Source organism: Oncorhynchus masou, chromosome 29 (assembly GCF_036934945.1).
Source record: "Oncorhynchus masou masou isolate Uvic2021 chromosome 29, UVic_Omas_1.1, whole genome shotgun sequence".
NCBI lineage: Eukaryota > Metazoa > Chordata > Actinopteri > Salmoniformes > Salmonidae > Oncorhynchus > Oncorhynchus masou.
In genome coordinates this window covers 18,907,118-18,922,189 of record NC_088240.1, presented here as the reverse complement: position 1 = coordinate 18,922,189, position 15,072 = coordinate 18,907,118, and the positions used below count along the sequence as shown (strand labels likewise).

Here is a 15,072-nt window from a genome sequence, read left to right as displayed (position 1 = left end):
TGTCTCCCAACCGTGTCCTCTGAAGAATGTCTCTGGTGGTAAATTGGATATGTTGTAGTAATGTCGTTGTGTGGTAGACGGGATACTCTGTCTGTTCTTTCCTAGCCCACGTTTGCAGCTGCTGTTGCTAACTCAACGGCTAGGAGGTATCCCTTCTGTAGTGAATAAGAGTTCAAAGTTCAAACCATTCGCAACCAAAGCTCACTCTGAGGTTGGCTAAATTCTGTAGTTGACATCTGAACCATTCTGACATCGGACCGTCGTCCTCACATCCTCGGAACAGGAGGTTACATTTTCGTCAAGGCTTTATATAGTGGAGTGAGAAGGGTGTGTCTGAAAGGTTTTATAACCCATGTGTCTTCACAGGGGCGGGCCACTGATTGAGCAGAGGTCTAACCGTATGAAAACCCATATCTCTCATTTGGAAGCTAAAATTACATTTAATCTCTTCACCAATAATTTTATATTCAAACATTTGAAATTGAACATCAATTCCAAGTGAATCCGATAACTGTGACAACCGTGTAGACTTTCCACTGTAGAGTTTGTCATCCTATAATTTATGAGAATTTCCCAGATGACAACCGAACTGACATCATATTCATTAAGTACCACCGCATATGTTCAATTGCTGGGATTACCAGAATATAGTTCCTTTCCCCCCACCTTCTGATGTTCCCAGAATCTCTGTTACCCAAGGGGTTTTCAAATTTCACATCAGTAGAGGAGAGAGAGGAAAAAGGGGTGAAGAGGTATTTATGACTGTCATAAACCTACCCCCAGGCCAACGTCATGACACAAGTCATTTTCCAATAATTGTTGACCGACAGATTATTTCACTTATAATTCACTGTATCACCGTTCCAGTGGGTCAGAAGATTACATACACTAAGTTGATTGTGCCTTTAAACAGCTTGGAAAATTCCAGAAAACGATGTCATGGCTTTAGAAGCTTCTGATAGGCTAATTGACATCATTTGAGTCAATTGGAGGTGTACCTGTGGATGTATTTCAAGGCCTACCTTCAAACTCAGTGCCTATTTGCTTGACATCATGGGAAAATCAAAGGAAATCAGCCAAGACCTCAGATTTATTTTTGTTAGACCTCCACAAGTCTGGTTAATTTTTGGGAGCAATTTCCAAATGTCTGAAGGTACCACCTTCATCTGTATAAACAATAGTACGCAAGTACAAACACCATGGGACCACGCAGCCATCATACCGCTCAGGAAGGAGACGTTCTGCCTCCTAGAGATTAACGTACTTTGGTGCGAAAAGTGCAAATCAATCCCAGAACAACAGCAAAGGACCTTGTGAAGATGCTGAAGTAAACTGGTACACAAGTATCTATATCCACAGTAAAATGAGTCCTATATCGACACAACCTGAATAGCCACTCAGCAAGGAAGAAGCCACTGCTCCAAAACCGGCATAATAAAGCCAGACTACGGTTTGCAACTGCACATGGGGACAAAGATAGTACTTTTTTGGAGAAATGTTCTCTGATGAAACAAAAATAGAACTGTTTGGCCGTAATGACCATCGTTATGTTTGGAGGAAAAGGGGAGGCTTGCAAGCTGAAGAACACCATCCCAACCGTGAAGCACGGGGGTGGCAGCATCATGTTGTGAGGGTGCGTTGCTGCAGGAGGGACTGGTGCACTTCACAAAATAGATGGCATCATGAAGGAGGACAATTATGTGGATATATTGAAGCAAAATCTCAAGACATTAATCAGGAAGTTAAAGCTTGGTCGCAAATGGGTCTTCCAAATGGCTTAAGGACAACAGGGTCAAGGTATTGGAGTGGCCATCACAAAGCCCTGACCTCAATCCCATAGAAAATTTGTGGGCAGAACTGAAAATTCTTGTGCGAGCAAGGAGGCCTACAAACCTGACTCAGTTACACCAGCTCTGTCAGGAGGAATGGGCCAACATTCCCCCAACTTATTGAGTGTATGTAAACTTCTGACCCACTGGGAGTGTGATGAAAGACAAAAGCTGAAATAAATCATTCTCTCTACTATTATTCTGACATTTCACATTCTTGAAATAAATTGGTGATCCTAACTGACCTAAAACAGGGAATTTTTACTAGGATTAAATGTCAGGAATTGTGAAAAACTGAGTTTAAATGTACTTGGCTAAGATGTATGTAAACCTCTGACTTCAACTGTATGTAGGCCACAAGATGGGCTGTTTGTAATAGGTGAATTGCCCTTTGTGAGTTCAGCCGTACACATGGTTGTCTGACCAACAAAATGCAAATTAAATGCTGAAAGTAGTAGCCTAGTTATTTATTCATGCATGCAAACAAAAATACTGAATAGCAGTTTGGCTTAGAATACACAGTAGTAGGCCTAGTAAACAAAATATCAGATTGATTTAAAGGCATGACACAATCTATATTTAGGCTAATTCCATTAACAGTAAACAAACACAGTAAATAAAAGGCCAATGGAGATCCATCTAATCCAAACAACATACGTTTTTGGACAGAACCTGCGGCTAGAGTAGGATTTTAAGCTAACCTGGGCTGGCTCGGCTCCTCAATTCCAAGATCAACAGGAACACTTGGAGGTTGAGCCATTATCTTGGCGGCACTTGTGGAAGGGTGGGTACATGGAGCTAGCTGAGCTCGGGAGCATCATTGCACGTAGGGAAAAGTACCCAAACGTCATAATTGAGGAAAAGTAAAGATACCTGTAAAATAATACTTGAGTTAAAGGCTAAAAGTATTTGGTTTTAAATATACTTAAATATCAAAAGTGTAAATGTAATTGCAAAAATATTCTTAAGTATCAAGTTAGTGGAAATCATTTCAAATTCCTTGTATTAAGCAAATAAGATGGCACCATTTTCTTGTTGTTTTTCAATGTACAAATAGCCAGGGGAACACTCCAACATTCGGACATCATTTACAAACAAAGCATGTGTGTTTAGTGAGTCCGCCAGATCAGATTCCGTGAGGATGACCAGGGATCTTGACAAGTACGTGAATTGGACCTGTCCTGCTAAGCATTAATAATGTTTCACCCAACAGTACATTTGTTTCTTTAGGAATGTAGTGAACTATATATAAAGTACAGATAACAAAAAAAAGACTTAACTAGTACTTTAAAGTGTTTTTACTTAAGTACGTTACACCACTGATTATCGCTGCTGGGCTTGGTGGCGGCCTTTGTGGTTTGATGTTTCTGCTCTATGCTCTCTTTTCTCGAATTTCTGATATCCATCGTGGCAGATTAACTGGTTCGAGCTAGCTAAGGCTAATAACACTAACACTTTTTACAGCTAGCTAAGGCTAATAACACTAACACTATTTACAGCTAGCTAAGGCTAATAACACTAACACTTTTTACAGCTAGCTAAGACTCTAACTAAACTCTGTAGTTGTGGCGTGCGAGGCAGAGTTGAGCAAGCAGCTTCAACGGTAGACTTGACCCCACCCTTATAAATCCAAATAAAATATGACAGGCGGCGTATGACGTTTTTCACTTAGCCTACCACAGGGATGAGAATAATTTTTCCCCTGCTTTTATGGAAACCCGAAGGAGTCATACCTAACCGCCCAGGGGCTTTCCATAGCCCCCCTACACACCGCTGTGCACCCTCCCCATTGTGCTGACAGGCACTCTGTCACTCAAAAGCCAACTTGTCACTCAATAGTTCTAACTTTTTTGCTTTTTATTATATAGGGACATGCAACTAAAACTGCAGCAGTGGGGCTCAACCTAGTAGAGACTGGTTTGACCCTGGTTACACACTGACTCGTGTGTGTGCAAGCCTGTACAGTAGTGTTTCTAGTTAACCTGTGTAGGAGCAGCTAGCAGTGTGTTGGTCTGTTCCAGTCCAAGCATCGCTCGCTCGCTCTCTCAATCTCTCTCGTTCCCTCTCACTCTTTCTCCCTCCCTTCAGGAGACCTCTGGAGCCGGTTACAGTATTTGAGTGTTTTTGGAGGAGTTCCTAAATATTTTCAGGATGACGGTATGATCTGACTGTGCTGCTCACTGCCCATTCTCATGTCATTACCAGAGGGGCAGAAAACACACACTGCTGCAACATAGAGAACACACACACCGTATAAGAACGTGTATGGACTAGTCAGTAGGAATCCAGTCATAATTGAGTGCTCAGTTTAGTATTCTGTTGGTTTCTCCAGTCAACCACATTCAGGGACTCCCACCACTTCTACCAGAGAGGATGATACACAACGGAATTCTTTACAAACATGTTAGAACCAATGACCATGAGACATCAATAAGTTGTTGTAAAGGTGTTCTCACATTTCTCTAACATTTCTGTCTAATGATTATCTTCTGTTTTCTCTCCACAGAGTGCCCAAGGGCTGTGAGAGCCTCTTGGGGAAACTTCAGGCACAAACACACTCTCTTCCTCATACAGAAGCACTCTCTCACTCACACACACACACACTTATTAAAACAAACACACACACAGAGCATGTTGGAGGTCCAGGAGGAGAGGCCTGCCGCGGCAGGAGGGACGGCAGCGACACATTTCAGCAAGAAAGAGCGAGGAAAGAAAGAACGAGAGGAGGCCAAGGACGGCCGGGGGAATCTTGGGAATATCGGGAACAGTGCTCTGGGTTCGGGTGGCCGAGGAAACGGCAGAGGGAAAGCCCCTCACACACACACAGGCAGCCCCCACCAGCTCATCACCCCACCCTGCTCTGTGGTGCTGGGAGCCCCCTCCATTCATCACAACAGACTGAAGAACTCCCCATCCAACACACAGAGGTGAGGGAGAGCAAGTGTACTGTGTGTGTGTGTATAGTGGTGGTGGTAGTAGTAATGTGTGTCCTTGAGTTAGGGAGTACACTGTGTTTGAATGCACTTTCTGCTGACTCATGTTTCTGGAGCCAATGGAAACCAGCTTCTGCCCTGCCAAACCCCTGCCAGTCTTCTCTCTCTCTCTCTCTCTCTCTCTCTCTCTCTCTCTGTCTCTCTCTCTCTCTCTCTCTCTCTCTCTCTCTCTCTCTCTCTCTCTCTCTCTCTCTCTCTCTCCTGTCTCTCTCTCTCCTGTCTCTCTCTCTCCTGTCTCTCTCTCTCCTGTCTCTCTCTCTCCTGTCTGTCTCTCTCTCTTTCCTGTCTGTCTCTCCTGTCTCTCTCTCTCCTGTCTCTCTCTCCTGTCTCTCTCTCTCTCCTGTCTGTCTCTCCTGTCTGTCTCTCTCTGGCTGAATGTGTCTGTCATTTAGGGTGTGGTATAGTGATCTCTGCCAGTTGGACGGCTCCTGTTCTCCTGAACTGTACTTTACTCATGGCCATTCAGAAGCAGACGCCCTGCTCTGCCTCTCCTCTTGGGATCAGAGACAAATATAAGACTCTGGCTGGGATTATTCCTACTGCAGTATTGGCCAGTGAGAAAAGTGTGTTTCCCTTCCCTCTGTCTGCTCCTATATTCTAACTGTACAGCACAGTGGTTAGTAGCTATAATGATGGATCATGGTAGGCTGGGGGATTTCCCACAGCGTAAATCCTGGACACAGTAGGCCCACTGTTTTAGTCGGTTCATATTCGGGCACCTCCATACAAACAGAGCTGCTGAGTGAGTGTGTCTGCATGCACATTTGTGTGTGTGTGTGTGATTTTAACTATTTTGTCAGTCTCCCCTCCCGGCAGTGGAAAGACGGGAGTGAGGGGAGATTGGGAGGGGTTGATGGGACAAGAGGTCAGTCTGGTTCACTCCAAGCCAGCTGTCTGACTCTCTGGCCTCTTACAGCTTTTAACTCCAGCCCCAGGCTTCAGCCTGTTCCCTCTGTGTCCCTGGTAGCATTTGTGTCATGGTGGGGAAGTAGACTGTGTGTACTACTGGGGGAGCCACACCTGTTGTGACACACACACAGTCTTGTACAACTAACCTTGTGGGGACACAATTCAGTCCCATTCAAAATCCTATTTTCCCTAACCTAACTTTAACCTGAAAACCAACCCTAGCTCCTAAACCTAATTCTAACCTTAACCCCCCTAGAAATAGCATTTGACCTTGTCGTTACTAACAAAATGTCCCCAGGTGGTACATTTTTTGTTTACTATTCTTCTGGGGACTTCTGGTCACCACAAGTATAGTTAAATATGTCCACACACACACGCACGCACGCACGCACGCACGCACGCACGCACGCACACACACACACACACACACACACACACACACACACACACACACACACACACACACACACACACCAACCATTGAAAAGCACTTCTTCCCTCTCTCAGTCCTAAACCCAAGCCAGAGGGAATGGTGCGCTCCCCTCCAGTCATGTCCCCCTCCGGTGGCGCCGCCCAGATGGACTCCAAACTTCCCAATCAGAGCAAACCAGGAAGCGCCGGCAGCCAATCGCAGGCCTCGCCATGCGACCCCAAGACAGTGGGTGGTAAGGGCTCCCAGCAGGGCGGCATGTCAGGGGTGGGTCCAGGAGGTATGGGGGGTCTGAAGAATGGCCAGGGCCTGAACTCTGGGGGACAGGGGACAAAGGTCAAGGTGAAGAGGGAGAGGAGCACCTCAGTGGAGTCCTACAACGAGCAGCAGCCAGGCATAGCCACGCCCACCAGCGACGACAAGGGTGAGTAGTACACTGCACTCTAAATAGTGGTCAAATATGTCAAGTGGTATTAATTAGTGTACTTTTTTTTTACAAATCCTAACCTACCTTACACTTTGTAAACTTCCATTTCCATGAAACTAAAGTGCTTTACATCTTGCCTCTGACACAATAGCTGCTGAAGTTCGTGGGCATGTTACGTGTCCATGTTGTCTGTGTGAACATGTGGTGTTGTGGCTGTAGAAACATCAGCAGGCCTCTGAAAGCGTGTCATTATGGTCACACACTGACTTGATATGCTGCTCACCCCTCTCCTCCTGGGAGCCTGGGAGACTGCGCTCTGATAAAGGAGAGGGAGGGAGTGTGTTTGTGTATTATTGATAGAGAGCTCAGCTGTAACTGTATAAGTGCGGCACACGGTTACACACTGACTGTGTGTGTGTGTGTGTACAGACAGTAACAAGGTGAAGAGGATGTGTGTGGCTGAGAGGAGGCAGCCCTACAGTGGAGCTGACTGGTGTTCTGGAGGAGAGAGTGATGAGGACGACAAAGGATTCTTCAGTGAGTGTCTGTCCTTCCGTCATCCCCATTTCCACCTGCTACTGTAAACTACAGCAATATGATCCTCTGTCCCTCCCCAGACTGTAACTCCAGTGACGTGAAGCCCCAGGACTCCAACTCCCATCCTCCCCCCAACGCCGGACTCAGCCGCTCCTCCACACCCTCCCACAATGCACTAGGAGGCCAGGGCGCAGCGTCGGAGTCGGGTGGTCAGAAGGCTGGGTCTAAAGTGGTTTACGTCTTCACTACAGAGATGGCCAACAAGTAAGAGAGATCGCAGGGAAACCATGTTAATGGTCCTAATTGGCCATGATGTGTTAGTGATTGAGCTGTAGTAATTGTAGTTGTAGTGTGTGACGTGTTCCCTCAGCAAACTCAGTGTTCCACACACCAGGTTATTCTGAGCTTGGTTTGGATAGACCACACACACCTGAGAAAGGAGTGGAGTTATCAAATCCAGAAATCTGGCTCTCCTCCTAACATGTGAAAGCCTGCAGTTCTGCCTTGTTTTCAGTGTGCTTGCCTGAAAGTGTGTTCTTGTTTCAGTTGTCTCCGATTTACACTGTCCTCTGAACGGAAAAGGAGATGAAAGTGGAAGATGTGTGTGAAACTGTTTGTTTAGTCTGTCGACCTCTGCATTTCCTTCATGCCCTCTGCTAACACGGCCCTCATTCTGCTGCCACAGACACAGACACAAATGTGACTGTCTGGTCTCTGTTCCTCAGGGCTGCTGATGCTGTTCTAACAGGCCACTCAGAAAACATCATCAACTTCCACATGAGAAACATCTCCAACAGCAAGGACAAGATCCCCCTCCCACCCCTGGTAATAACACACGCACACACTGCCATGATGTGATGAAGAGACATATGACTTGGCATACAGTCAGCTTTGATAAATACTTGATTTACTAACCCTCATTTACTCAAACCTCATTTCTTATCCCGCTGTCTTTATCGCTTTTTCCTTTCTCTGTTTTAGAACGATCAGGCAAGACCCCTCCGAGGAGACTCCAAGCCCTCCCAGCAGTCCTTATCTCATTCCTCAGACAAGAACCACCAGACAGGGTCTAAACCTGGCCCGACTGATCAAGCGCCAACCCAGCCCCCTCCCCAGGGGGTAAAGCCTGGTTCACTCACCCAGGATGGGGCCTCCTCAGCAGACATGGACCCCAAGAACCTCCATGGCAGCAGCCCTGGTAATACCATGGGTCCAGGTGACCAGACCCCTGGGTGCCAGCCCCAGTCTGAGCAGGGCATGCCTCCTCTGAACCCCCCTCAGCCTGGTGAAGGAGGAGGGCTGGGGCCCATAGGGATGGGTCAGCCTGGTCTGACCCCCCAGCAGCAACAGCAGCAACTGGCCCAGGAACTTCTCAACATGGAGGCTAACACAGAGGGCCTTTCCCAGGAACAGCTAGAGCACCGCCAGCGCTCCCTCCAGACCCTGCGAGACATCCAGCGCATGCTCTTCCCAGATGACCGCGATGCCCCACCGCCACCCGGTCCTATTGGGGGACTCCCCCAGTCCCACGACGGCATGCCCGATGGGGGGCCCAGGAGGCCGGAGCAGGGCCCTCTCCAGGCCATGATGGCCCAATCCCAGAGCCTAGGTCCACCAGGGGGTTCGGGAGGGTCCCGACCCCAGGGAACCCCATTTGGCCCCCCACATGGTCACCCTAGAGACATGCCCTCTTTCCCAGATGAGCTGGGCCACATGATGGGTCCTGGAGGGTGTGGGGATGGAGATCACATGACCCCAGAGCAGGTGGCCTGGCTGAAGCTGCAGCAGGAGTTCTACGAGGAGAAGAAGAGGAAACAGGAAATGCATCACCGCCCACTTCCTCCCGACATGATGATGCACCCCCACGGGCCACGCGGCATGATGCGAGGGCCCCCACCACCCTACCAGATGGGCCCTGGAGAGGTGTGGGTTCCAGGGGGGCCAGGAGGGCCACCAGAGCACTATCACGATCGCATGGCCATGGGCCCCAGAGGGATGCCTCCTCACATGCAGAGGATGCCTGGGTTCCCCCAGGGCATGATGAACCCAGACATGGAGGGACCCCCCAGGCCTGGGATGGGCTGGCCTGAAGACATGCCCCCGAGGATGGGGGACGGCCGGGGGTTCCCAGGAGGGCCAGGGGGTATGTTCGGAGGTCCAGGTGTGCGGGGAGAGCGCTTCCCCAACCCCCAGTCAGTCCAGGAGGCCATGTTTCACCAGGGCATGGGAGGCGACAAGGGACCGGGCCTTCCTCCACAGATGATGATGGAGATGCAGAGGATGATGGGACACCAAAGAGGTGGCATGGAGCCAGGTAATGGGGGCGGGATGATGTTTCCCAGGATGCCCGGCGAGGGCCCGATGAGCCCCTCTTCCAGACTGGTTGTTATGGGGAGCCGGGACATGGGCCCTGAGTTTGGCATGGGCCCCCATGGGAACCCCCAGCTACGAGAGGGGCCTATGAACATGAGCCCAGACGAGATGATGAGAATGAGAGGGCATCCAATGGACAACATGGGGCCCCAGGGAAGGCAGATGCACTTCACAGACCAGCCCCAGCCAGGGGACTTCCCCATGGGACCCGCACGGCCCTTCCCTGGTGGTCCTGGCGGTATGAGGGGCCCTCATGGAGAGCAGGTCTATGCTGGCCCGGAGCACAGGACCACCCCTACGGGGGGCAATGGCCGCCTCAACCACCACCCGCCCTCCACCGGACCCCCCCAGGGCCAGAGGGGACGTAAGCCTGCAGAGCTGATCATCCAGCCAGGAGGGGGCAGCTCACCCAGTATTAACCCCCTCAAGTCCCCTCCTTTGAGGCAGGTGCAGTCCCCCATGATGGGCTCTCCCTCTGGGAACCTCAAGTCCCCCCAGACCCCCTCCCAGCTGGCTGGTATGCTCTCCGGCACTCCGGGACCCAATGGCCCCCCTAACACTGCCAACTCGGCTCCCATGAAGTCTCCTCACTCTATGATGGGGTCTGCTGGTGCCTCCCCTGTAAATATGAGGTCCCCGTCCCTCCCCAACCCTTCTCCAGGGTGGGCCTCTTCCCCAAAACCCCCCATGCCCAGCCCAGGAATCCCTCAGCAGCAAGGGGGTAAAACCCCCCTCAGTATGACCTCACCTAACATGATGGGAAATATGGAGCAAGGTACAGTAGTTTTCTGGATTTCTCTTCTTTCTCCCTCTACTGCTCTCTTCTTGCTCTCCTTTCTCTTCTTTCTTTCTCCCTCCACTGCTCTCTTCTTGCTCTCACATCTTTCTCTTACCTGCTGTGATAAACAACATTACTAATGTTGAGTTCAAGACAGAGATAATATTCATTTTGAGAGTTTTTTTTATTTTTATACTTACTACCTGATGGAGATGCATGATTGGGTGAAGATGACATCATGTCTTGAATAGAGGGTTGTTTTGTAATGTCCCTCCTCCTGCAGCACTCTGTCTGTTGTCCAGGCAGTCTAAACAGACCTCTGTTGTATATCTGGGAGTACAGGCTAGAATTTGTCTCCATCAGCTTTAAATCAAATCATTTATAAGTCAATAAGTCAATTGAAAGCATCATTCTCATCCATGTAAACACATTTTCCCTAATCAGAAAACATTTTCCCATTTCAGGTAAATTGCTCCCCCTTGTGGCCATGTAACTTCACTGTATCTAAATTAATTAGTCATTATTTACAATTGACATGTATTGTATGTCAATCTGAAACGTGTTTGACACATTGTCCCTTCTTTCAAGTAACCAGGGTAAACCAGGGTATTTTTAGCTGCTTAATGAATAGGACTTGAATAGGAGTTTACTTTCATATCTCTCACCTCTCCACAGGTGGTAATGGCCCCCTCTCGGCCCCCCCCTCGTCAGGAGCCCAGTCTGGCTCCATGCCCCTCCAGGGGGGTCCAGGCAGCGCCCCGACCGGCAGCCCTTACTCCCTACCCCCCGAACCTACGCTATCCCAGAACCCCCTCTCCATCATGATGTCACGCATGTCCAAGTTCGCCATGCCCAGCTCCACCCCTCTCTATCATGACGCCATCAAGACCGTGGCGAGCTCAGATGACGACTCGCCCCCTGCGCGCTCCCCGAACCTGCCCTCCATGAACAACAACGGTGAGTGGACGGAGATTAGATGTCATGTTATGCCGTATTCAAATATCTTGTAAATAAATAAGTATTTTGAGATTTAATGTATATATTCTGTAAGACTTTTTCTTAGAGCTTTGACTTTATGGTTTACCCGACATGATTGAAGAAGAATTAAATTATAACATGCTGTCTGTGCACTAATGTCCCTCTCTCTTTCTGTGGCCCTCTGTAGGTATGGGAATGAACCACCACCAAGGTCCTCCTCGCATGATGGGCCCCAGCTCCTCTGGCCCCATGCCTGTCCTCAGTCCCCTGGGTATGACCCCCGTGGGCTCACAGCCTCTCTCCCACGGCATGCCCCAGCAGATGCCCTCCCCAAACCCCCCCAACATGGGACCTGGCCCGGGCATGATGCCTCATGGCATGATGATGCATCCCAACCCCCAGGACCAAGGCATGGGTAACCCCCAGATGATGCCCCAGGGGCGCATGGGCTACCCCCACAGAGGGCAGGGCTACCCCCTCCCCCAGTCCCCCTCCCAGCAGGGTGCCTACTCCCCCCACAATGGCCCTTTGTCCCAGGGCTTCCCAGGACACCCCATGGGCTTCCAGGGAGAAGGGGGTCCTATGGGGGGTCGGATGGGGAACATGCCTCCTGGAGGTGGAGGCGATGGAGGTAGGCCCAACAACCCTGGAGGACCACAGTTCAACATGCACGGAGAGTTCAGTGATGTAGACCTGCATGAGGTGATGCGAACCGGAGCGTCCGGTATGCCAGAGTTTGACCTGTCCAGGATCATCCCATCAGAGAAGCCCAGCCAGACGCTGTCCTACTTCCCCAGGGGAGGAGGAGATGGCCCCGGCCCAGGGGGGAAACCTCCACACATGCAGGGAATGATGCAGGGGATGATGGGGGAGGGCCCCCCAAGGATGGGCATGCCCATGCAGGGGCTGGGGGGGATGCCCGGGGGGCCGGGAGGCACTATGGGCCCCCAGGATATGCCCATGGGAAACCCTTCCCATAATCCTATGAGGGCACATGGGCCCCCAGGGTTCATGGGTCAGGGCATGATGGGACCTCAGCACCGGATGATGTCACAGGGGGGTCCAGCGGGCATGATGCAGGGAAAGGAGAGGGGGGTACTCTACAACCACCCTGGGCCTGGGGGGTCGCCCAACATGATGATGTCTCTGCAAGGCATGGGCGTCCCCCCCCAGCAGACGACGATGATGATGATGGGGGGGCAGATGAGGCAACGTGGCATGGACATGGACATGGGGTTCAGCCCAGGGCCTGGAATGTTCTAACACACAACTCATAGAACCATGGACCTCGAATGTTGTGAGCTCATATACAGAATTGGATGGAATGTTGTGAGCTCATATACAGAATTGGATGGAATGTTGTGAGCTCATATATAGAATTGGATGGAATGTGTCACGGCAGAAAAGAGAGAGATGGATTAAAACATAGAAAGTAAGGAATGACAGACAGAGATTGGTACGAAACATGTATCGGAGAGGAGTGATGCCGTTAATGGCTTGTGGGGTCTACATAGCCCAGTACTTGTCTTTTGCCACAAGCATTTAATTTGGTCTCTTCAGAAATGTCTGAATGTATGGGATTGTTGTGCTTCAATGTCACAATTAAACTGTTCCTCAAGTGTTTTTTTGTGTTAAATCTCTGACTATAAGGTTTGAGTGTCGAAGAGGAATGAGATGAACCACCTTGGAGGACTGTACCGCTAGCTAACTGTACATCAACTTTTTCAAATCAGTAAACAAAATCAACAACGGATTTTCCCAGCAAAGGATAAGGAACTTAAACATGGAAAAAAAAGATTTTGTGAAGATTAATGGAATTATATCTTCTCTAGCTCCATCGTTTTGACTATTTCTGTCATCTGTGTGTGTGTGTGTGTGTGTGTGTGTGTGTGTGTGTGTGTGTACGAGCCTGCGACGGTGTGTGTTTTGTGTTGTAAGTATGTATAGGAATTCTATCAGTGACCTCTAAGCTCTCTTACCCACCTTTTCATTGGGGGAGGGATGCCACTCTAAAGAACAGTACTGTTTACCATTGGTGGGATATTTTTGTCTTTTAATTTCCTTTAAATCCATTGTATAACAAACCAAACTATGACCTCATAGAGATAATGGTATTATTAAAAAAGCACAAACATTGATAAACTGTAGTGTCTTCTTTCTCCCATTTCAACTCTTCCCCAGACAGTTTGTGCCATTTCTGATTCCTGTTGCTGTTGGGTCTTCTGTTGACTCTGGAATTTCATTCCCACAGCATTAATCTGATAGAAGATTAACTGAGTGGGACCAGACATAACAGGTGAGCTCGGGCTCTACTCTTTTCTGGTATATGTCGGCTCAATAGGAAATTGCTTTCAAATTTCAAGCACTCTATAGTGCTGATCTTCGGCGATACACTGGCTCGATTCAATATGTATAAAGAAAGCCAGACGCCAACCAGAGTTCTTCCTGGCCATGCTTCTAACCACCAAATGACACTTACAAACTAAAATGTGTATACATTGTACTATAAATTGGTAAGTCAGAGCCTCCTATCACATTCATTTGTGTATGTGTGTATATATATATATATATATACACACAGTTGAAGTCGGAAGTTTACATATACCTTAGCCAAATAACTGTAAACTCAGTTTTACACAATTCCTGGCATTTAATCCAAGTAAAAATTCCCTGTCTTAGGTCAGTTAGGATCAACACTTTATTTCAAGAATGAGAAATGTCAGAATAATAGTAGAGAATTATTTATTTAATCACATTCCCAGTGGGTCAGAAGTTTACATACACTCAATTAGTATTTGGTAGCGTTGCCTTTAAATTGTTTAACTTGGGTGAAATGTTTCGGGTAGCCTTCCACAAGCTTCCCACAATGGGTGAATTTTGGCCCATTAATCCTGACAGAGTTGGTGTAACTGAGTCAGGTTTGTAGGCCTCCTTGCTCGCACATACTTTTTCAGTTCTGCCCACAAATGTTCAATGGGATTGAGGTCAGGGCCTCATGATGCCATCTATTTTGTAAAGTGCACCAGTTCCTCCTGCAACAAAACACCCCCGTGCGTCACGGTTGGGATGGTGTTCTACGGCTTGCAAGCCTCCCCCTTTTTCCCCCAAATATAACCATGGTCATGATGGCCAAACACTTCTATGTTTGTTTTATCAGACCAGAGGACATTTCTCCAAAAAGTACGATCTTTGTCCACATGTGCAGTTGCAAACCGTAGCCTGGCTTTTTTTATGGCGGTTTTGGAGCAGTGGCTTCTTCATTGCTGAACAGCCTTTCAGGTTAAGTTGATATAGGACTCGTTTTACTGTGGATATAGATACTGTTGTGCCTGTTTCCTCCAGCATCTTCACAAGGTCCTTGCTGTTGTTCTGGGATTGATTTGCACTTCTCGCACAAAAGTACGTTCATCTCTAGGAGACAGAATGCGTCTCCTTCCTGAGCGGTATGACGGCTGCGTACTATTGTTTGTACAAATGAACGTGGTACCTTCAGGCGTTTGTAAATTGCTCCCAAGGATGAACCAGACTTGTGGAGGTCTGCAATTTTTTTCTGAGGTCTTGGCTGATTTCCTTTGATTTTCCCATGATGTCAAGCAAAGAGGCACTGAGTTTAAAGCTAGGCCTTGAAATACATCCACAGGTACACCTCCAATTGACTCAAATTATGTCAATTAGCCTATCAGAAGCCTCTAAAGCCATGACATCGTTTTCTGGAATTTTCCAAGCTGTTTAAAGGCACAGTCAACTTATTGTATGTGAACTTCTGACCCACTGGAATTGTGATGCAGTGAATTGTAAGTCAAATAATCTGTCTAAAC

The 15,072-nt window shown here is 48.4% G+C and overlaps 1 protein-coding gene across 4 annotated transcripts in view; it reads left to right on the top strand.

Moving 5' to 3' along the window:
* The window catches only part of LOC135519124 (B-cell CLL/lymphoma 9 protein-like), a 128,714-nt gene extending 115,298 nt beyond the window's left edge, over positions 1–13,416 (top strand). For all 4 annotated transcript variants that reach the window (XM_064944186.1, XM_064944188.1, XM_064944189.1 and 1 more), the window contains 8 exons: positions 4,336–4,756; positions 6,239–6,585; positions 7,018–7,125; positions 7,206–7,389; positions 7,851–7,950; positions 8,107–10,273; positions 10,952–11,233; positions 11,442–13,416. In XM_064944186.1, the coding sequence (XP_064800258.1) occupies positions 4,461–4,756; positions 6,239–6,585; positions 7,018–7,125; positions 7,206–7,389; positions 7,851–7,950; positions 8,107–10,273; positions 10,952–11,233; positions 11,442–12,517 (4,560 nt within the window). In that variant the 5' untranslated portion in view covers positions 4,336–4,460 and the 3' untranslated portion in view covers positions 12,518–13,416. The remainder of the gene's footprint in view (positions 1–4,335; positions 4,757–6,238; positions 6,586–7,017; positions 7,126–7,205; positions 7,390–7,850; positions 7,951–8,106; positions 10,274–10,951; positions 11,234–11,441) is intronic.
* The last annotated feature ends 1,656 nt before the right edge of the window (positions 13,417–15,072 follow it).